The sequence below is a fragment of the Oratosquilla oratoria genome, chromosome 17, assembly GCF_046742065.1.
Source record: "Oratosquilla oratoria isolate Oo_2021 chromosome 17, ASM4674206v1, whole genome shotgun sequence".
Taxonomy (NCBI): Eukaryota; Metazoa; Arthropoda; class Malacostraca; order Stomatopoda; family Squillidae; genus Oratosquilla; species Oratosquilla oratoria.
The window spans coordinates 4,692,450-4,717,145 of NC_134793.1; the positions used below are offsets into that span (position 1 = coordinate 4,692,450).

General features: G+C 38.8%; 1 protein-coding gene across 1 annotated transcript; it reads left to right on the top strand.

The window, feature by feature from the left end:
* The first annotated feature begins 10,110 nt into the window (after positions 1–10,110).
* LOC143034357 (endochitinase-like) lies at positions 10,111–24,397 on the top strand. Its single transcript, XM_076200304.1, has 13 exons — positions 10,111–10,268; positions 17,023–17,161; positions 17,290–17,486; positions 18,039–18,204; positions 19,122–19,228; positions 19,759–19,874; positions 20,495–20,621; positions 21,684–21,878; positions 22,015–22,093; positions 22,212–22,362; positions 22,952–23,024; positions 23,131–23,280; positions 23,944–24,397. The coding sequence occupies exons 2-13, from the start codon at positions 17,059–17,061 to the stop codon at positions 24,241–24,243; spliced, it is 1,764 nt and encodes a 587-aa protein (XP_076056419.1). The 5' UTR covers positions 10,111–10,268; positions 17,023–17,058; the 3' UTR covers positions 24,244–24,397.
* Positions 24,398–24,696: the final 299 nt, after the last annotated feature.

Genomic DNA, 24,696 nt, shown 5'->3' on the forward strand with positions numbered 1-24,696 from the left:
ATGGAGTAGGAAGTGGGAGATGGAGTTCAATACAAAAAAGTGTAGTATAATGGAATTTGGAAAAAGCAAAAACAGAATAACAGGATCATATAATTTGGGAAAAGAAGGAATAAAAAAAGTAGAAAATGAGAAGGACCTGGGAGTCATTGTTATGAATAATATGTCACCTGAGAAACATATAAATAAGATTTTTGGAGAAACTTATAATTTAATAAGAACAATTAAAGTGGCATTTACATACCTGGATGAAGAAATGGTGAGGAAAATCCTAATCACCCTGATAAGACCAAGATTGGAATATGCAGCAACGATATGGTCACCAAGTACAAAAAAATGTATAAAAAAACTTGAAAGAATACAAAGAGCAATTACAAAACTGGCACCAACACTCTCAAAACTATCATATGAAGAGAGACTACAAAAACTTAAACTACAGACACTAGAGCAAAGAAGAGAGAGAGGAGATTTGATAGCTATTTACAGAATCATGAAAGGCATAGAAATTACTGATAGAGAGAATCTGATAAAATGGGATGACAGAAATACAAGAGGACACGGAAAGAAAATAAAAAAAGACAGCTATAGAAGAGATTTTAAAAAGAACAGCTTTCCTCACAGAGCAATAGACAGTTGGAACAAGTTAGATGAGAAAGTGGTGTGTGTAAAAACAATACATGAATTTAAAAATAGTTTAGATAAAATGAGATATGAAGACGGGACCCCACGAGCATAGCTCCCCTTCCCGTAAAATACAACTAGGTAAATACAACTAGGTAAATACACACACACACACACACACACACACACACACACACACACACACACACACACTTCAACGAATGGACGGCTTAGAAGACGTTCTGAAGAAAAGTGAAGTCTGTGGATCCCAACGCAAAGAGAAGTGCCTAGTGTTTTTGCAGGGTGGGGGGGAAATTGCTCGTGGAGTAGTGGGAACGTAGGGAAAGAGGAAAAGGGGAGGGATTACTGAGGGAAATGGAAGGAAATGAGGAGGGAGTAGACTTTGACCAGCCAGACAAGCGGAAGGTAAACAAAAGACTTAGCGAGGATCAAATGTCTAATAAAAATGTAAAGATTAGAAGTATAGAGAGGAGCAATACAGAAGAAAGTGACGAGAATATGTTCCAGGGATTTAAAGAGGGTGGGGGGGACAGTGGACCGCCACCCCCCCCCCCCCCCCCCCCCCCCGACTGATAAGACTAGAGGAGAGAGTTGATAAGGTGATCGAGGACTTGGAGCGTAAGTTAGGTAACGTAGACTCCATTTTTCAAAGAATTGAAAGGTTGGAACAACTAGAGAAGGCTAACAGAAACTTAACTGAAGAAATAGAGGACCTAAAAAGACAGTTAGGAAATGTAAAGGAGGAGAATGAGAAATTGAAGAAGAATAGTAATGAAAACAGAGAGAAACTAGCTACAGAAGCTAAAAATTGGAGAATAACTCAAGAAGGGAATAAGGTTTCATTCACTGACATAGTCAAACAGCAATTGAAAGAACATAATGAAGACTCAGTTATTAAAGTGATGAGACAGAAGGAGAATATAGTAAGAGAATTAGCTGACAAAAAGAAATGTATAATTATATTAGGAATGGAAGAGAAACATAACCCAGATAGAACCGCAAGAATCAAGGAGGAAAATGAAAGAGTAAGCAGTTTATCAAAATTAGTCCAGGAAGATGAACCAGAAATTATAAAGGAAATTGAGGAAAAATTCAGACTCGGAAAATATAGTACAGATAAGACCAGACCAATTAAGATTAAATTCAGGTCACAAACAACAGCAGAGAAAATTCTATCCAAGACAGGGAAACTAGCAACAAATGATCAATATAAAAAGGTATGGATAAAAAGAGAAATGAATAAGGAGGAAAGAGAGGCAGAAAAGCAGAAAAGAATTGAAGCTAAGGCAAAAAACGAGGAAAGAACGGAGTCAGAGAAAGAGAGATTCTATTGGAGAGTAGTGAACATGAAAATAAAGCAGTTCGACATACTAAAGAAAAACATAAGGGAAACAGAGAATACAATGGAAGTGGCAGAAAACTAAGAGTGTCTTACACAAATATAGATGGATTGATAACAGGATTGAATGAACTGAATGATTATTTGAAAGAAAAAGAACCGGACATAATGGGAATTGTAGAAACAAAATTAAAAGGCCCACTACCACCCAACAGTGTAGGACATGATACATACAATTATTGGATTAGAAACAGAGAGAAAAAACAAGGGGGTGGATTTATGTTCCTGACTAAGAAGGATATAAACGTGAAAGGTGTCATATATGGAAAGAATACAGTAGAGATGATTATGATAGAAGTGGAAGACCGAGATAAGAAGAGCAGAAAATTTGTGATCAATTATGTGCCTCCGAAAACAGCCTCATGGGAGGAGAGTGAACATAAAAGTATGTTAGAGGACACAAAGATAGCATTAACTAAAATAATGGAAGACGGAGGAAGAATATTTATGATGGGCGACTTTAATTGCAAAGAAATCTGCTGGGAAGAAATGACAGTAAAGAGTGGTGATGACTCATGGGGAAATGCTCTACTTGAGATGATTACTGACCATTCAATGACACAATGGATACAAGAGAACACTAGGTATAGAAATGAAGAAGAACCATCGAGGCTAGACTTAATAATTACATCTGAACCTAGAATAGTGGACAAGATTGAATATAAAACACCAATAGGTAAAAGTGACCACATATTGATTGAACTGGAACTTAATGAAGAAAAATATATGAAAAGAAATGAACAATATAGAAAAGGAAGAATGATGTATGAAAAAACAAACTTTGATAAAATAAGAGAATTCTTCCAACAAGAAAACTGGGAAGAAATATACAAAGAAGAAACAACAGTGGAAGAGAAATGGAATATTTTGACAAAAATTTACAAAAAAGGAGTGGAAAAGTATGTCCCAAGACAAAAACAAGAAAAAGAATATGTAAAATGCTGGTACAACAAAAGTTGTAGGGAGTTAAAGGACAAAAGAGACAAAGCCTGGAACAGATGGAAAAAAGACAGAAGACCTGAAAAATGGAAAATATATACTGGTTATAGAAATGAATATGTACAAAAGTGCAGAGAGGAAAAAAGAAAATATGAAAAAGATGTTATAGAAAAGTGTAAAGATCAACCAAAACTATTCTACAGATTTGTAAACAATAAACTGAAAAACAAACAAGACTTAGAGAAATTAAGACAAGGAGGAGTTGAATACACTGAGGAAATGGAAATGGCAGAAATTATGAACAAACATTTTAAATCAGTGTTTACAAGGGAAAATATACAACCTGAAGAGATTGAGTGGAAGGAAAAAGTCCCCCCTATGGAAGAAATAGAAGTAACAAAGAATGAAATATTGACACACTTGGGTAATTTTGATGTCAGAAAATCGCATGGGCCAGATGAAATAGCAAACTGGATTCTGAAAGAATGCAGGAATGAACTGGCAGACAAAATACATAGCATAATAAGCAGTTCCTTAAAAGAAGGAAAAGTTCCAGAAGATTGGAAAAAAGCAAATATAGTACCTATATATAAAGGAGGAAATAAAGAAGAACCTACCAACTATAGACCAGTCTCTCTAACAAGTACAATAGCAAAAATATGTGAAAGAATTATCAAAAGTAGATGGGTAAAATACTTGGAAAAAAACAACGTACTAAACCCAAGGCAATTTGGATTCAGACAAGGACGATCATGCGTCACCAATTTAATATGCTTCTATTCAAGGCTAATAGATATAATACAAGAAAGAGATGGATGGGCTGATTGTGCATTTCTAGACCTAAAAAAAGCTTTTGACAAAGTACCACATAAGAAGTTGCTTAAGAAATTAGAATATGAAGGAGGAATACAAGGTAAATTGCTAAATTGGATGGAAGACTTTTTGCAAGAAAGAAAAATGAGAGTAGTGATAAGAGATCAGCACTCAAAATGGAATGAAGTAATAAGCGGTGTCCCGCAGGGAACAGTTCTGGCCCCAATAATGTTTGCTATATATATTAATGATATGGATGAAGGAATTGAAAGCTATATGAGCTTCTTTGCAGATGATGCAAAATTACTGAAAAGAGTGAAAACTGAAGAAGATTGTGAATCACTACAGAGAGATCTAAATAAAGTACAAGAATGGAGTAGGAAGTGGGAGATGGAGTTCAATACAAAAAAGTGTAGTATAATGGAATTTGGAAAAAGCAAAAACAGAATAACAGGATCATATAATTTGGGAGAAGAAGGAATAAAAAAAGTAGAAAATGAGAAGGACCTGGGAGTCATTGTTATGAATAATATGTCACCTGAGAAACATATAAATAAGATTTTTGGAGAAACTTATAATTTAATAAGAACAATCAAAGTGGCATTTACATACCTGGATGAAGAAATGGTGAGGAAAATCCTAATCACCCTGATAAGACCAAGATTGGAATATGCAGCAACGATATGGTCACCAAGTACAAAAAAATGTATAAAAAAACTTGAAAGAATACAAAGAGCAATTACAAAACTGGCACCAACACTCTCAAAACTATCATATGAAGAGAGACTACAAAAACTTAAACTACAGACACTAGAGCAAAGAAGAGAGAGAGGAGATTTGATAGCTATTTACAGAATCATGAAAGGCATAGAAATTACTGATAGAGAGAATCTGATAAAATGGGATGACAGAAATACAAGAGGACACGGAAAGAAAATAAAAAAAGACAGCTATAGAAGAGATTTTAAAAAGAACAGCTTTCCTCACAGAGCAATAGACAGTTGGAACAAGTTAGATGAGAAAGTGGTGTGTGCAAAATCAATACATGAATTTAAAAATAGTTTAGATAAAATGAGATATGAAGACGGGACCCCACGAGCATAGCTCCCCTTCCCGTAAAATACAACTAGGTAAATACAACTAGGTAAATACACACACACACACACACACACTTTCGTCGGACGGACGGCGAGGATTGACGTCCTGAAGAAAAAGTGAAATTTTCGTGGATCTCAACGCAAAGGAAGTACCTATTGTATTTACAGGGAAGGGGATTGCTCGTGGTGTAGTGGGAAAGTGAGGAAAAAGGAGAAGGGGAGGGATTACTGAGGGAAATGAGGAAGGAGAGGACTTGGTCCAGGCAGGCAGACGCCATATAAAAACAATTTAGTGACGATGAAGGGACTAGCAGAAATGTAAAGATTAGAAATATAGATAAGAGCAGCACAATAGAAGGTGAGGATAATAATTTCCATGGATTTAAGGGTGGGGAGGCAGATACCAACCTCCCCTGACTGGCAAGACCAGAGGAAAAACTTGAACAAATGACCGAACATTGGGAGATTAGGTTCGGTAGTATGTCAAAAATTGCGCAAAGGGTTGAATGATTGGAAGAACTAGAGAAGGCGAACAAAAACTTAACTAATGAAATAGAAGAATGAAAAAGACAGTTAAAAGAATAAAAGAGGAAAATGAAGAATTAAAGAGGAATAACAAAGACAACAAAGAGGCCATAGCAAAAGAAGCACAGGGTTGGAGAAAAATCCAAGAAAATAGTAAAGTTGCATTTACTGACATGATTAAACAGCAAATGAAAGAACAAACTGAAGACTCAGTTATTAAAGTGATGAGACAGAAGGAGAATATAGTAAGAGACTTGGCAGATAAGATAAAATGTGTAATCATATTAGGAATGGAAGAGAAACATAACCCAGATAGAACCACAAGAATCAATGAGGAAAATGAAAAAGTAAGCAGATTACTAGAATTAGTTCAGGAAGATGAACCTGAAATCATGAAATAAATTGAAGAGAAGTATAGACTCGGAAAGTTGAGTACAGATAAGACCAGACCAATTAAGGTTAAATTCAAGTCACAAATGACAGCAGAAAATGTCTTATCAAAAACAGGGAAACTAGCAACAAGTGAACAATATAAAAAGGTATGGATAAAAAGGGAAATGAATAAAGAGGAAAGAGAGGAGGAAATAAGGAAGAGACAACAAGCTAAGGAAAAAAAAAAAGAGAACAGAACAGAGACAGAAAAAGAGAAATTCTATTGGAGAGTAGTGCATATGAAAGTAAGGAAATACGACATACAAAAGAAAAACAAAAGGGAAACAGAGAATACAATGGAAGTGGCAGAAAACTAAGAGTGTCTTACACAAATATAGATGGATTAATAACAGGATTGAATGAGCTGAATGATTATCTGGAGGAAAAAGAACCGGACATAATGGGAATTGTAGAAACGAAATTAAAAGGTCCACTACCACCCAACAGTGTAGGACATGACGCATATAATTATTGCATTAGAAACAGAGACACAAAGCAAGGGGTGGAGTTATGTTCCTGACTAAGAAGGATATAAATGTGAGGTGTGTCACATATGAAAAGAATACAGTAGAGATGATTATGATCGAAGTGGAAGACAGATAAGAGCAGAAAGTCTGTGATAAATTATGTGCCTCCAAAAACAGCCTCGTGGGAAGAGAGTGAACATAAAAGTATGTTAGAGGACACAAGGATAACATTAAATAAGATAATGGAAGATGGAGGAAGAATAGTTATGATGGGCGACTTTAATTGCAAAGAAGTCTGCTGGGAAGAGATGACAGTAAAGGGTGGAGACGGCTCATGGGGAAACGCTCTACTTGAGATGATCACTCACCATACAATGACACAGTGGATACAGGAGAACACTAGGTATAAAAATGAAGAAGAACCATCGAGGCTAGACCTAATAATCACATCTGAACCTAGAATAGTGGAAAAAATTGAATATAAAACACCAATAAGTGAAAGTAACCATATATTGATTGAACTGGAACTAAATGAGGAAAAATACATGAAAAGTAATGACCAATATAGAAATGGAAGAATGATGTATGAAAAAACAAACTTTGATAAAATAAGAGAATTCTTAAAAGAAAAACAGGGAAGGAATATACAAAGAAGAAACAACAGTGGAAGAGAAATAGAATATTATGACAAAATATTATAAAAAAGGAGTGGAAAAGTATGTCCCAAGACAAAAACAAGAAAAAGAATATGTAAAGTGCTGGTACAACAAAAGCTGTAGGGAGTTAAAAGACAAAAGAGACAAAGCTTGGACCAAAGGAAAAAAAGACAAAAGACCTGAAAATGGAAAATATATACTTGTTATAGAAATGAATATGTACAAGCGTGCAGAAAGGAAAAGAGAAAATATGAAAAAGATGTCATAGAAAAATGTAAAGATCAACCAAAACTATTTTACAGATTTGTAAACAGCAAACTGAAAAACAAACACGATTTGGAGAAATTAAGACAAGGAGTTGAATACACAGAGAAAATTGAAATGGCGGAAATCATGAACAAGCATTTTAAATCAGTATTTACAAGGGAGAACATACAGCCTGAAGAGATCGAATGGAAAGAGAAAGTCCCTCCCATGAAAGAAATAGGAGTAACAAAGAACGAAATATTGAAACACTTGAGTAATCTTGATGTCAGAAAATCGCATGGACCAGATGAAATAGCAAAATGGATTTTGAAAGAATGCAGGAATGAACTGGCAGACAAAATACATAGCATAATAATCAGTTCATTGAAAGAAGGTAAAGTTCCACAAGATTGGAAAAAAGCAAATATAGTACCTATATATAAAGGAGGAAATAAAGAAGACCCTAACAACTATAGACCAGTCTCTCTAACAAGTACAATAGCAAAAATTTGTGAAAGAATTGTCAAAAGTAGATGGGTAAAATATTTAGAAAAAAAAACAAACAAAAACAAAGTGCTAAATCCAAGGCAATTTAGATTCAGACAAGGACGATCATGCGTCACCAATTTAATGTTTCTATTCAAGGCTAATAGATATAATACAAGAAAGAGATGGATGGGCTGATTGTGCATTTCTAGACCCAAAAAAGCTTCTAACAAAGTACCACATAAGAAGTTGCATAAGAAAGTAGAAACTGAAGGAGGAATACAGGACAAACTGCTTAAATGGATGGAAAACTTTTTGCAAGAAAGAAAAATGAGAGTAGTGATAAGAGACAAACACTCAAAATGGGATGAAGTAATAAGCGGTGTTCCGCAAGGAACAGTTCTGGCCCCAATAATGTTTGCTATATATATCAATGATATGGATGACGGAATTGAAAGTTATATGAGCTTCTTTGCAGATGATGCAAAACTGTTGAAAAAAGTGAACACGGAAGAAAATTGTGAGTCACTACAGAGTGATCTAAATAAAGTACAGGAATGGATTAGGAAGTGGGAGATGGAGTTCAATACAAAAAAGTGTAGTATAATGGAATTTGGAAAAAGCAAAAACAGAATAATAGGATGATATAAATTGGGAGAAGAAGGAATAAAAAAAGTAGAAAATGAGAAGGACCTAGGAGTCATTGATATGAATGATATGTTACCTGAGAAACTTATAAATAAGATTTTTTGAGAAACTTATAATTTAATAAGAACAATCAAAGTGGCATTTACATACCTGGATGAAGAAATGGTGAAGAAAATCCTAATCACCCTGATAAGACCAATATTGGAATATGCAGCAACGATATGGTCATCAAGTACAATTTTTTTTTATAAAAAACTTGAAAGAATACAAAGAGCAATACAAAATTGGCACCAACACTCTCAAAACTATCATATGAAGAGAGACTAGCAAAACTTGAACTACAGACACTAGAGCAAAGAAGAGAGAGAGGAGATTTGATAGTTATTTACAGAATCATGAAAGGCATAGAAATTATTGATAGAGAGAATCTGATAAGATGGGATGATAGAAATACAAGAGGACACGGAAAGAAAATCAAGAAAGACAGCTATAGAAGAGATCTGAAAAAGAACAGCTTTCCTCACAGAGTAATAGACAGTTGGAACAAGTTAGATGAGAAAGTGGTGTGTGCAAAAACAATACATAAATTTAAAGATAGTTTAGATAAAATGAGATATGAAGACGGGACACCACGAGCATAGCTCCCCTTCCCGTAAAATAGAACTAGGTAAACACACACACACACACACACACACACACACACACACACACACACACACACACACACACACACACACACACACACACACACACACACACACACACACACACACACACACACGCTACATTCTCACACTTTCCCCATTCTTTCCCTCCCAAGCCAGAATGTACCTTCCACCTCTCCCTCCTCCCCACCACCACTTTTCCACCTCCCTTTCCCCACCATTTCTCCACCTTCCTCTCCCACTCTCCCCCCCTCCCTCCTGTTGGAGCATGGTTCTGAATAATGAGCCAGGCAGAGTAGCCATGGCTGTACAGACTAAACAGCTAGAAAGCAATTGATGACTCTAGAACTTGGCATATGGCTAAGGAAGAGAGAAAAAAAAAAAAAAAGGAGAGGCAAAGAAGAGGATTTATTTTAGATGGATAGATAAAAAAAATGATAAAAAGGTGACTCATAGATGGAAAGGGAGAAAGTGATCGAGAGAGGGAGAGAAAAAGAAAGAATAGGGAGATGTGGGATTTTTTTTTATTTTATTTATTTATTTTTTTTTTTAGTTAGGCCCATGGGGGAGTGTAGCACGATTCGACCTAGCCGAGCTGTTCCGATCCCATGAGGAGGAGGAGGAGGAGGAGGAGGAGGAGGAGGACGAGGACGGAAAGAGGAAAGTTGAGGAAAGCGATGCGACAGACTTGCCTTTGCAAGGCGGCCCCCGCCCCCATGCTACCTCGCCCGCCATCTTCTTTTCACATGATGGGAAACACCAACGCTCCTTACTCTTTCGCCCCAAACCATTTTTTCATCGTTTGTTGATCAATTTAGTGTGATAATTTCGGCTGCAATATTTCTATCATTGTATTTTTTTTCTAATGCTAATGAATTCTCTATATGTTAATCTAGATTCATCATAATTTATGTGTGTGTGTGTATGTGTTTGTGTATGCGCATGTGCGTTTGTGCATGCGTATGTGCGTATTTACCCAATTGTAAGCACCTAATTGTGTTTATCTAATTGCAGTATACAGGAAAAAGGCAACATTCGTGGGGTCCCGTCTCTCCAAAGTATCATACCTAACCTCAAATTCAATTGTGTGTGTGTGTGTGAGGGAGGGAGTTGGAGGGGTGAGGGAGATCTGAGGGAGTAAGGGAGGAGTTTTGGAACTGATAATTCAGTTCAGCTGAAGCGTTCTGCAAGGTCGGCTTGACTAATCCCGCCATTCTTCCCGGGACCGTTCGCCGAGCAACGTCCCAACTGCAAAGGTAAGTTTTCAATAAACCTCTTTCGTGCGTTTTTTCTTTTTTCTTTTCTTTTTTTCTTTTTCTTTTTAGATTTCTGAAGACCTGGAGGTAGAAATTAGATTTTATTCTCAGACCTGCTGACGTTTCGTTGAACAGTGTCGGTGGGTGAACACAAGGATTTTGAAATTTGTTTAAAAGAAAACGGGAATTTATCTTATGACAATTACGCACATTTTCTCTTCCCTCCCTCCCACCCTTTCGGTGCTAAATACAAAAACAATAATTTATATTTCGAAAAAAAAGATAAATAACTAAATAAATAGAAAATACATTTCCACCTCATCCCTTCATATCGTTCTGACAAATTAATTTGGAAAAACGCATTTAAAATTGAAAATAACGGTTTGTGTCGTCTTGAACACTAAACGGAAATTTATGCCACTGCCTGACAATTTTATTAATTTGAATGTGACCTTGATTTAGATTTCTGATGAAGTGTCACCTTTCTGAATTTTTATTCTAGCTAACGCCATGTGATTCGACTGATCCTGTTATAATAATAATAATAATAATAATAATAATAATAATAATAATAATAATAAGAATAATAATAATAATGATAATAATAATAATAATAATAATAATAATAATAATAATAATAATAATAATAATAATAATAATAATAATAATAATAATAATAATAATAATAATAATAATAATAATAATAATAATGATAATAATAGTAATAATAATGATAATAACAATAATAACAGTAATAATGACAATAATAGGGGTCTATATGGGGCGCCCCTACGTACCAGATACACACACAATTTTGTCTATGATAGAGGAAAACTCTGTTCATAGAGAAATGATGACACTTTTATACTACGACTGTCCCTCCGTTATGCTGTCCCCCAACCCCTTGTTGCTGTCCTGTACCATTTCTCTGAGTATTCTCTTTCTGTGATGGGGGAATTCCCTGTGGTGGGGGAAAAGAATACTGCCACCAAGTATCCCACTTGGATCGTAGGAGGCGAGAAGAAAGGGACGGGGAGAGGGACTAGGCATCCTTCTCCCTGTAGTTCCCACGGGGCACATATCCTAAAAAGAAAAGTGAAGGCATAAGGGGTGCTGGAGGGCCTCGGGCCAGCACCCTAAGGTTTGGGTCTTTTAATGTGCGTGGATGTGGTACAGATGAGAGTAAAAGGGAAGAGATAGGTAGTATGTTTGTGAGAAGAAAGATGGATGTGTTGGCTTTGAGTGAAACTAAGTTGAAAGGGAAGGGTGAGTGTAAGTTTGGGAGTGTAAGTGGGAGGTTATCAGGAGTGAAGAGAGGGCGAGGGAGGGAAGGGGTGGCTATTCTAGTAAGTGAGGAGATAGGTAAACAGGTAGTGGAGTGGAAGGAGGTTTCCTAAAGGATAATGTGGATGAAGGTGAAACTGGGAAAGGAGATGTGGGTCTTTGTAAGTGCATATGGGCCTGGCAGTGAGAAGAGCGTGGAAGAAAGGGAGGCCTTTTGGATAGATTTAAATGAGTGCATAGAGGGTTTAGGAAGAAATGTCAATGTAATAGTACTGGGAGACCTTAATGCTAGGGTGGGAAATGGTCCAATCGATGGAGTGGTTGGGAAGTGTGGAGTTCCAGGAAAGAATCGTAGTGGAGAGTTGATGGTGGAAATGTGTCTAGAAAGAGAGTTGATGATAGCAAATACAGTGTTTCGGAAGAAAGTCAAGCATAAGTACACATGGGAGAGGGTGGTGGAGGGAAGGGTGGTAGATAGAGCGCTAATGGATTATGTAGTGGTAAATAGGATTATGATAGGAAGAGTTAAGGATGTACATGTGCTAAGGGGAGAGGGTAGGGGAATATCAGATCATTTTTTGGTGGAAGGTAAGCTGAGAGTGGAGGATAGATGGAGAAAGAGGAAAGGGACAAAAGGTAGGGAGGTTCTTAGAGTGAACTCCTTGAATGAAAAGGAAAAGGAGAAGGAGTACGAAAAGAAGCTGAAGGAGGAGTGGGAGGGAGTAAAGGATGGAGCAGAGATGGGTGTGGAGGAGGAATGGGGATGGTTCAAGGAGGGAGTCTTAAAGTGTGCAAGGATGGTGTGTGGAACAAGAAGGACAGGGGGAAATAGAAGAAAGGGTAGTGAATGGTGGGATGAGGAAACAAAGAAGGTTGTAGAAGAGAAGAAGCGAGCATTCACAGATTGGTTACAAAAGAGGACGGGGGAGTCATATGAGACGTACAAAGAAAAGAAAAGAGAAGTAAAGCAAAAGGTAAAGGAGGCAAAGAGGAGAGCAGATGTGAAATGGGGTAGGAGTATGACAGAAAATTTTGAAAGTAATAAAAAGATGTTTTGGAAAGAAATTAAGAGAGGAAGAGGAGGCGAATCAAGTAGGGAAGAAAAGGTAAAAGGTACAGATGGAGAGATGATAATGGAAGAGATGGCAGTAAGGGGAAGATGGGCAGAATATTTTAGGGAGTTGCTAAATGTGAAGGAGGATAGGGAAGGAAAGATAGCTGCAGTGGGAAATGCGAAGAAAATGAGAGTGATGAGAGAGGAGAATGGAGGAGAAATAAGGAAGGATGAGGTGAAGGCAGTTGTAAAGATGATGAAAGCAGGTAAGGCATCTGGTCTGGATGGATGCCATGCAGAATGTCTGAAAAAGGGAGGTTCAGTGATGGTGGACTGGTTGGTGAGGTTATTTAATGTATGCTGGAGAGAGGGTAGAGTACCGGAGGACTGGAGAAGTGCCTGTATAGTTCCTCTTTACAAGGGAAAAGGGGACAAGTGTGAATGTAGTAGTTTCAGAGGGATTAGCCTGTTAAGTGTAGTAGGGAAGGCTTATGGGAGGATCTTAATTGAGAGGATTAGGAGAGGAACAGAAGGAGTAATTAGTGAGGAACAGTGTGGATTTAGGACAGGTAGAGGTTGTGTAGATCAGATCTTTGTGGTAAGACAGATATGTGAGAAAGCTATAGGAAAGGGGAAGGATGTTTTTTGGGCTTTTATGGATCTGGAAAAGGCTTATGATAGGGTAGACAGAAAGGCACTGTGGGAGGTTATGCAGATTTATGGGATAGGAGGAAAGCTTTTGGGAGCTGTCAAGAGTTTTTATGAGAGTAGTAGAGCTTGTGTCAGGATTAGAAATGGAGAGAGTGAGTGGTTTGAAGTAAAGGTGGGACTTCGTCAAGGATGCGTTATGTCACCCTGGCTGTTCAACTTATACATGGATGGGGTGGTGCGAGAGGTGAATGCTAGGGTAGTGGGTCAGGGATTGGAGATGGTTAAAGAAAATGGAGAAAAGTGTGAGGTGAGCCAGCTGTTGTTTGCGGACGACACTGCGCTTGTGGCAGGGTCAGAGGAGGGATTGAGGAAGCTGGTGGCAGAGTTTGGGAGAGTATGTGATAGAAGAAAGCTAAAGATAAATGTGGGTAAAAGTAAGGTGATGAGATGTACAAGGGGTGAAAGTGGCAGTAGACTGGAAGTGAACATTAAGGGAGAGCGACTGGAGGAAGTGGATAGTTTTAGATACTTGGGTGCAAGTGTAGCAGGAAAAGGTGGAGTGAAGGTGGAGGTAGAATGTAGATTGAGAGAAGCGAGTAAATGCCTTGGTGGATTAAAGAGTGTAATGAGGAATAGACATTTGGGAATGGATGCGAAGAGGAGACTGTATGAATGAGTGATTGTGCCAACAGCACTGTATGGGGCAGAAACGTGGAACATAAGAGAAGAAGAGAGAAGGAGTTTGAATGTGTTTGAGATGAGGTGTCTGAGAAGTATGGTGGGGGTTACTAGGCTGGATAGAGTGAGAAATGAGGAGGTGAGGAGGAGAACAGGGGTGAAAAAGGATTTGGGAGATAGGTTTGATGAAAGAATATTAGGATGGTTTGGACACATGGAAAGAATGAGTGAAGAAAGACTAGTAAAAGAGGTATGGAAGACAGATGGGGAGGAAGTAAACATGTGGGGACGTCCTAGGATGAGGTGGATGGTTGGGGTGAAGGGGTCTTTGGGGAAGAGGGGAATGTCTGTTGAGGAAGGAAGGGAGAGGACGGAAGACAGAGGTGAGTGGAGAATGGTTGTATATGGATGATGTTGTGATTGCATGAGGAGGAATGGGCGGGGGTGGGGTGGGGGGTGGGGTAGTATGTGTGAGTAAATTTTGACGCAGCCCGAAGGGATTTCTCCCCGTCCTCTCCTTATATGCAAGGGGGACGGAGAGGGGGGGGGGGTCGCCGATTAAATGAAGCGGCCTTGCTGTGGATGTGCTGTGTCTTGCGACACTGCTTCTGACCCAGGGCGGTGGGCAGGGTGCAGGGATGACCCGTCATCCAGGAGATGCTCAGATGAGAGGGAGGGTGGGAGGGGTGTGGAGTGTATTTAGGGATGAAATGGGTGGGAGTGTTTTTATGCCTTTCCCTTTTTGGCTACCTCCCTTGGAAGGGGGAAAAAGCCTGGGTATATGTATGTATGTAATAATAATAATGATAATAATAATAATAATGATAATAATAATAATAATAATAATAATAATAATAATAATAATAATAATAATAATAATAATAATAATAATAATAATAATAATAATAATAATAATAATAATAATAATAATAATAATAATGTTAATAATAATGATGATAATAATAATAATAATAATAATAATAATAATAATAATGATAATAATAATAATGATAATAATAATAATAATAATAATAATAATAATAATAATAATAATAATAATAATAATAATAATAATAATAATAATAATAATAATAATAATAATAATAATAATAATAGTAATAATAATAATAATAATAATAAAAATAATAATACTACTACTAATAATGAACATAATAATAATAGTAATAATAGTAATAATGATAATAATAATGATAATGATAATAATAATAGTAATAATAATAATAATAATAATAATAATAATAATAATAATAATAATAATAATAATAATAATAATAATAATAATAATAATAATAATAATAATAATAATGATAATAATAATAATAAAACTAAATTACGTATTGACCGCAAAAGTGTTGTTCAGTTAATATCTTAGAGACCAAGGCCATGCAAGAATTTTCTTACGATAAAAAACTAATCCCCACTGAAAAAAAAATCTCTTCTAACTTCTATCTTTTTATTCTTCTTTTACCCCTGGACGACCTCACGGACAAAAACTAAAAATAAGAAAAGAATTCCTGGTACGTTATACCTCATTTTGAATATAGACTAAGGGCCTGTTCACAATATACTTCTTCCATTATCTGCTGACCCATAAGATGTGGCCAGCAAAACCAGCAGCGTTGCCACGTCTAAACCATCTTGAAAGAAAACGGGGGAGACACCGTTTTCTTTATATTTGCATGTATGACCGGTATAGAGACTGCAAGTGGCCCGAAGAAAGTTGGCGGGGCAACGTCGCCTGACCTGAGATGCCACATCGCTTAACTAGTCTTTTCTTTTCTTTATATGTATAGCGGTTACTCATATCACCTACCATTTAATGAAAAAATCAACATGCATTTAGAATATTCCATGTTAATATACTCAGGGTAGTGGACAGCTTCCGGTATATGGTGAATGTTTTGATTCAGTAGGTGACAACACGGCAGACACCTTGTGGGTCACGAGATAATTGAAATAGTATAGCGGTTTGAGCTGCGCGGAAGCCGCGGCGGTACCATATAGTCATGGGTTTTTTTCGCGGTTGTGTGTGAATGCCTCTACTGACTTACATTGTAAATGAACGGCCGCTGCTGAAGCCGCTAGTATGAACAGGGCCATATGGGAGGCGTTAAATCCGTGACGTCATTACAGACAGCTAACCTCACTCGGCTTAAAGCGGACTCTACATGTTCAATATTATTGCACAATATTCCGTATTGTACAATATCATTGATAATATAGGGATGATATAGAAGAACTACACGTGTTTGGCCTGTACGTTTGATGTCTTCAATATATTGTGTTATCAATACCATCCCTACATCGTCAATAATATTGCACAATACGGAATATTGCGCAATAATATTGATCGTATAGGGTCCGCTTAAAACTGACAAAAACGGCGCCCTTACGGTTTCCTTACTTTTCGGAAGGTAGGGAGACAAGGGGCGTAACAAAAAGAGTAATAATCTACAGCAGATTGTGCTACACGTCATATCTCTACAGGAAATAGGAGCCGAGATAAGGAGTCTGTCGGTGTCGGAGTATCTCAAAGGTTTGTTATCAGTGCAACCCAACTCAGAATAAAAGAACCCTATTTTCCCATTCGACCTTTTATCGCGACACATCATCAACACCGTCTCCTCACAACCTGGTTTAAAGTTCCTAAAGCTGTAACATGACAATATAAGACAAGAGCCGGCACTACATATACTAAAATGTACAACTCTCGAGCTCTCTCTGGTGGCTTAATCGGAAGCGCTCTGGTGTTGCATTCACCTAGTTGTGGGTTCGAATCCCCAACTCCTCTCCGATTTCCAGCAGTGATTGTTAGCTACCAGCCCCAACAGTCTTTAAAACGTAAAAAAAGGGGGGGGGGCAAAGGAAACGTCTTCGACAGCAGCTACTTAGCGCCTCCTGACGTAGGCTCCTTAACCTTTCATGTGACATTACAGCTTTGCGCGGGTAAACCTGATTTTCTTGCGCACGAGCCCTAACGCTGTCCCTGCGTAGGACAAGTAGTGCGTCAGTCACTTTACATCACGAAGCGAGACTTACTGTACATCTTTTCCTTTTGCATTACAGACCAAGGCGAGTGACAACTAACAACAACGATCGAAGATGGCAGGAAGCTCGCTGGAGCGCCTGGTACTTGTGGCAGTGGTTCTGCTGGCCTCTGCCTTTGCCCTGACCTCAGCAGATCCCAGGAACGCTAGACCTGGAGGTGAGTGACCAGTACCTTGGCTATCCAACTCCAATCCCACTATCATCGTTTTAAGTAACATGCTTATTTTCCTTAATGTTTGGTCCAGGTTTGTACCAAAACTAACGCTCCCATTTTGTTGTCTTCAGAACATGAGCCTCCATCGCCACATCTCGACTCCCGCCAGGGACGACGCGTCTGTTACTACGAGTCGTGGGGAGTATACCGTCCAGGGGAGGGAAGCTACACCATAGAGGACATCCCCGCCGACCTGTGCACACATCTCATATACTCCTTCTGCGGCCTCTCCAACGTCACCTGGGAAGTCCTCGTCCTTGACCCTGAGGTAAAGTTTCTATTGGAAAGCATGACGGTGGGCGGTTCTGGGACTGTGTAACAAGAGGAATTAGATTGATCCATGGAAGTATGCTGGTATATGAGAGTTCTCTATAAAAAGGTTCCTTAATGCTCATGACTTTGATATAGGGACTAAAGGTTTTACTATTTTTAATATAGAGATTAAAAGCTTCACTATAACTAGTATAGACACTAAAAGTCTCATTACATGGAGGTTAGAAAGAAGGAATGTTATCAAGTCACATTTGAATGGGTAGAAAGAATACCAAATGCGGGTCTTTTGAACATGATCACTTCGCTACCTAAGGGGTGTCAATGAGATTTATGGAATAGTATGACGGCAGACAGAATGAGGGAAAATACGCAACCTTGTTAGCCTATTAGTCTTCAAAGAGTTGCATGAAACTGCCTTTAGTAAAAACTTCGTTCTTTCAAATGTACTATTACAAAGCTTGGGAATGCATTGGTAGGTTTTAGGTTCATGCCTTTAGTGGCTCTCATTCCATACCATCAGTAATTCAATTCTATGATCCTCTTGCAGCTTGACATCAACCAAAACGGGTATCAACGATTTGTGGCACTTAAGGAGAAGTTCCCCAACATAAAGACAGCCATAGCGGTTGGTGGCTGGGCCGAGGGAGGAAAGAAGTACTCCCAGATGGTCGGCAGCAAAGAACGCAGGGATTCATTCATCAGGAGCGTTGTCCGTAAGTGTTTGGCTCCTCCATTCTTATGTTCTTCTGTTCAAAGCGATCGGCTCTCATCTCGAGTGTTGTCCGTAAGTGTGTCAGGAATGTAGGGGATGTGGGCCTGGCTGAAGGCAAACTCTGGAGTAGTTTGAATTCTATCTAAGTTGGGCGGCTGAGAACGGGTAAAAATTCGCTTCTGGCCGCATAACAAAATCCAAAATAGTCAGTACGAACATTAACTTTAATTGCAAACTTCCCTGACAAGCTAGGCAACCTATGGGAGAGGTAAGTCAGGTCATTAATGGAGGCTAATGCTATTTCTCCACCTCCCCTCCCTCCACCTAAATCCTCTGAAAAAAGGACTCCTTTCTTTTCCATCTTGCTTTGTGACGTTCGTCCCGTTTTTAATGACAGTTTTGATGCAGCCTTTTTCACCATATTTGGTCATTCCCTCCTTGCTGAGTTCCACTCCGTCAGAAGGCTGTCATCCAGAAGAGAAAGGGGTAGATTTAGGTTTTGCGAGGTTGTCACCCGCTCGGATCTCAACCTTGCGGCGGACCTGAGCAGTTCCTACATGAAATCAGGAGGTGGTGTCCACAGGATGCCACTGTTTGGGGTGGCGGTGGCCGCAGGAGATCAGAATGTGAGGGCGCCCCTCAACTTAAGGCAGCTCCAAGGGGCTGAGGGTTGCCTCGGAAAGAGAGACGGTGAGGTGTCGCGCCAGTCCTTCGGAGGTGAGTGGCGGGTCGAGGCCGAGATGAAGTGTTGTCATTGGAGTTAGAGAGGGCTCTATGGGGAGACTACCCCAAGCGATGAGAGACGTATGGGATTTATAGTCACCAATGCTTTCAGGGGCACATCACTTTGGTAAGACAAGTCTCCTTCTTGATTCCTGCTCTTGTCTCGCTCCTGTCGGCGTCTCCTTTATCCTACAGAAATGCTGACAGACTACGGCTTCGACGGGCTCGATCTGGACTGGGAATACCCCGGCGCCACGGACCGCGGTGGCACATATGCCGACAAGAAGAACTTCCTCACGTTTGTATGTTGTCTCAACTTAATTCTAGAGTTCGTAAAGAGAGAGAGAGAGAGAGAGAGAGAGAGAGAGAGAGAGAGAGAGAGAGAGAGAGAGAGAGAGAGAGAGAGAGAGAGAGAGAGAGAGAGAGAGAGAGAGAGAGAGGGAGAGAGGAGAGAGAGAGAGAGAGAGGGAGAGAGAGAGAGAGAGAGAGAGAGAGAGAGAGAGAGAGAGAGAGAGAGAGAGAGAGAGAGAGAGAGAGAGAGAATGTGTGAGAGTATTCGTGTAATTATATTATACGAGATTTCGTCGATCACAATTGACCAGCGTTTATATCACCGACACATCATGCCTAACAGTTCTCACATACGTAATAATTTATTCTCCTTAAGTCTGACCCCCCTAAATAAACAAACTAACAAATAGATAAATTAATCAACCAACGAATAAAATAGGTCAATAAAACACCTGTTTTCCAAAAACACCAATCTTCTTCGTGTGCATCACAAAGATGCTTTGCGCTAAGCGTTCCTTCACCTTATCCTGTCCTCTCGCAGGTACGAGAACTGCGAGAAGCCTTCACCTCAGTTGGGCTCGGTTGGGAGATCACCTGCGCCGTGCCCGTGGCCAAGTTCCGATTACAGGAGGGCTACCATGTGCCCGAGCTGTGCGGGTGAGCTTTAGCATTGGTACTTGCCAGTGGGTGTGATATTGAAAGTTGTCGACAAGTCTGTCAAAATAAACACCATATGAGGATGGAGCTTTTGTTAACTATGACGTTTCGCTGATCAGGTAGATAAATGTAACAAGCGAAACGTCGAACTAATGAAGGCTCCATCCTCACATGTTTTATATTTGACAATTATCTTGGAATAGCATTCCCTATGCCCATACTTACATTCCAAAGCGTTATCCTTTTTAATGAACAGATCGACTTGTATGTTTGTCGTGGTTATCTTAAGGTAACTTACTAATTCTTGGAAGTCCCCGATGCAGGATCATATCTATCCTCTTTAGGCCTATGGGGCACAGGTCTGACTATCTATCTTGGTGATTCCATTCTCCCATGTGGATTCTCCTACACACGCCTGTAAACACCATGTGCTCACAAATGACCAATAAGGTGTGAGCACTAACTCAGGACAGCTTAGGAAACTCTGAACAGTGTCACACTAATTCCTTCCATTTCTCAACTTGTGTGTCAGCAACATCCCCATCAATGAGTGGTTATTTTTTTTAACACAGTCTTATTATCCCTCCCCCTCTTTCTCTCTCTTTATCACTCTTGAAAAGCTTGCTGGACGCTATCCATCTGACGACCTACGATCTACGTGGGAACTGGTGCGGATTCGCAGACGTGCACTCGATGCTTTATCGGCGACCAAAGCTAGACCAGTGGGCATACGAGAAACTTAACGTGGTTGGTACTGTTATGCATGCCTCCCCCCCCACACACACACCACCTTTAACAGATAGACATAGAGACAAGACCCTCTTGGCTACATCTACTCTCACCTACCACTTCATACTTGATTAAAAATGTAGTACAGGTTGAGAATCCTTTATCCGAAATTCCAAAAACAGAAAACTTCCGAGAACCGAACACTTTTCGAGTGAGGACGATCCTCTACAATTGGAGAAGCTAACAACAAAAGACTTCATATATAGCAAATTATATATTTCTTGGGGGGAAACGTTCGTATGACTGGTATTCAATGATAACATTTAAAGTTCAGATTACAAGAACAATAAAAGAAAATTTCGTTATATCAGACGGTTGTTTTCCCACTTAATGTTTTCGACCTTATTTTCGCACAGACTGAAGTCGAATCTATAAACTAGTGAGGAAGTAAATTAGGTGAGGTACACAAACGTTATTGTTTATATTCATGTAAAATCTGAGCGTTGAAAACACATGTATAACCTTGAAATAATTATGAATATGTACATAACTACCTTCAGCGTTCCTGTATAGGCTGATTTATTATATGTAAATCAACCCCACTCCCAGGCTACCCCAGTTGTCGATATAGAATCAACACATATTCTGAAAACCGAAAAGAATCCGAACTCGGATTTGTCTCTGGCCCAAAGCGTTTCGAATAAAGGATTCTGAAGCTGTAGTATTAAATACTTCATGGTATTTTACGAATGAATAATCCCTGGATACAAAACACAAAATGTGACATGAAATTCAAAGTGGAGTATAGATATCTGCTGTACTATTGTGGAAGTTCTTGGGTGCCACAATAAGCAAACGTCAGATCCATCTGCTATATAAAAAATCAGTGAACTTTATGTATTGTGAAAAAAAAAATCCATAATAGTCCTTAGTCGAGGATAACAGTTAAAAGGAAAGACAATTGCTAATGGTAGAACCCTTATTGACTCTTGAGATTAATGGAGTTCATGTTCAGTACATATACTGTACATTTCTGTCTCATTATATGCTATTACATTCTCTCACATGCAATACCGCCAGAACGATGGAGTACTTCTGTGGGAGGAGTTTGGATGCCCAAGAGATAAGCTGGTGGTGGGCACACCCTTCTATGGACGAACCTACACTCTGGGCAGCCCAGACAACAACGGCCTCCACGCAAACATCAAAAAATGGGAAGGAGGAGGAAATGCTGGTCCTTACACCGGTGCCAAAGGAACACTGGCTTACTTTGAGGTAAGAAATAACTAATGAAATGTGGAAACTAAAACCTGTGCTATAGGATGACATATGAATTTGAATTGAAGTCATATACATACTCTTAAATTAGATTGGAGGTGGTCACTTTGTATCCTACTTGATTTCTTACCAGATCTGTAGCATGATGATTGAAGATACCAACTGGTCTAAGTGTTACGATGATATTGGGCTCGTTCCATACACTCATAATGGTAACGTATCCACTATTTTCTTCTTTATTCCCACAGTCAGAACTACAAATACAATAAATACTCACAGTGTTTCCACTATAAAACAGAACAATATCATTAACCTGGCATTATTCTGCAGGGGACCAATGGGTTGGATATGAAGATCCAGACAGCTTAAAACTTAAGATGGACTACATTAGAGATGTGGGTTTCCTTGGTGCCATGACCTGGGCTATTGACCAAGATGACTTCAACAACTGGTGTGGACTAGGAAAGAACCCAATGATGACGTGAGTAGAAAAAAATTAATTTCAAAAACTATATTATTGGAAAGGGAATCTGAATCTTTTACAAACACCAGGGATTTTCAACCTGTGTTTTTATATATCCTATACTTATGTATTGTTGTTATTCATCCTCCTGAGAACCAATTCAATAATGAATCTGATCATTTGTCATCCAATAATTCCCATTGGTTTTTGATTTGTGGTGTCCCATTTATGAAACTCTAGTTCTCTTGCATCTCATATTTGTATATTGCTGTTGCTCATCCTCGATTAGACCAATTCAATTGTAAATTTTATCATTAAACATCCATTTATGAGTTTTATTATCTATCATCCACTACTTCCCAATATTCTTTTATCTGTGGTATCCCATTTATGAAACTCTGGTTTCTTGTATCTCATGTTTGTATATTGCTGTTGCTCATCCTCGATTAGACCAATTCAATAGTGAATTTAATCATTTAACATCCATTTATGAACTCTGATCCCTAGTAGGGTCTATGGACCTCAGTTTGAGAATCACTGTTTTACATGACTTGATATATAATATGAAATCATGGATATGACACACAACATTAATTAATTCTTGCAGTGTCCTCTATGAAGGAATGAAGGACTATATTGTTCCTGACGTTCCCGATGTAACAACGTCAACGACAGAAGGAGTAAGCTTCCTTAACTTTATTAATAAATAAGCCATTTAATATCCTCATAAGCTATACACCACGTTTGATCGACATGTGACTAATGGATATATTCTATGGCCCACAGGTATGGACACCACCCACTACAACAACTACTACATGGGACCCTAATGTTAGTACAACCCCAAGCACAACCACCACGCCTGGTCCCACTCTTCCCCCAGGTGTAATCAACTGTACTGTTCAGGACTACTTCCCCCATGTAATGTGTGATAAGGTAATACACTAATATCAGTAAATGATCTTTGAGGCTTTCCTTTAGATCTCTCAGGGAAGAAACTTTGGACTATGGTTTGTGTTGTATTAGTGTGAATGTGTTCCTGTGATATGTGCTAACAAGAGGAGATGGACGAGGAGGAAGCAAGCAGATACTACTCTTGTGAAAATATGGGGAAAATAATCAGAGTTGATTGAGGCCTTGGGGGACATATAGGTGAGAGTGTTGGCTCTCTCTATGGTCCATGTATCTATCTAAGTATACACCAAAATGTTTCTTTCCCTTTGTAAAGGAGGTAGGCAGTCAAGGCAAGCACTCACCCACCCAACACTTTATCTTTGTATATAGATATAGACTATTGAGACAGATTCATTCAATTTTTTCCAACAGGAGTGTGGTAAGTGCTAAACACACTGTACTTTCTGGTAGGAGTTTATTGCGTAGGTCTACATACAAGCATGGTCGGAAACAATCTGTCACCAGCGAATACTAGGGGTCCCAGCCTTGCCATCATGACGCGCTCATGCCCTACTTCCGGCCATACTTGTGTGTAGACCTACACAATAAACTCCTACCAGAAAGTACAGTGTGTTTGGCACTTACCACAGGAGCGACTTCCCATATATGGACTACTGAGACCCATTATTTTTTCTTTCTTACCAGTACTATTGGTGCTTCAATGGAGTTGCCCATGAAGAGCAGTGTCCACCAGGTCTTGTGTGGAACCAGGGCATCATTTCCTGTGACTGGCCTTACAACGTTGACACCTCTGATTGTACCATGCCATCCCGTGCGAAACAACCGAAGACTGCCAAAGTAGCTGCGCCAAAGGAAGCCAAAAAGGAAGAACCTCCTCACAAGGATCACGTTGTCCACAAAACGAAATCCCATCACGTGACTAAGCCCAAACACATCGAGAAGAAGCATGATGATACACATGGCAAACACCCTAATCATGTCTAACAAGAAGGACAATATCTGAATTTGAAGTGTAACTTTGCTATTGTTACCAACTAGTAACAAATACTTTTTTCGATAGAAACTACTGTAAAACAACTCATAAGTAAAACTAGGTACTGATGTCAGTGCCAGAAATAAATATCTACATTAATTTTTACCTCAATTCTATCTTGATTCTTCCTCAATTATTGGCTTAGAATGTAAGGCAATAAGGACTTGAAAGCCCACTTTAATTCAGTACCTACCGATATTTTCCATTGACAAACCATATATATATATATATATATATATATATATATATATATATATATATATATATATATATATATATATATATATATATGTGTGTGTGTGTGTAGGGAAAGTAAAATTTAACTGCGTGCATCTAAAGGTTTCATTAACCTTTTGATAGGCTGAGGGTACCTCTACAGATTACAGATTAACAAAAATGGCTGG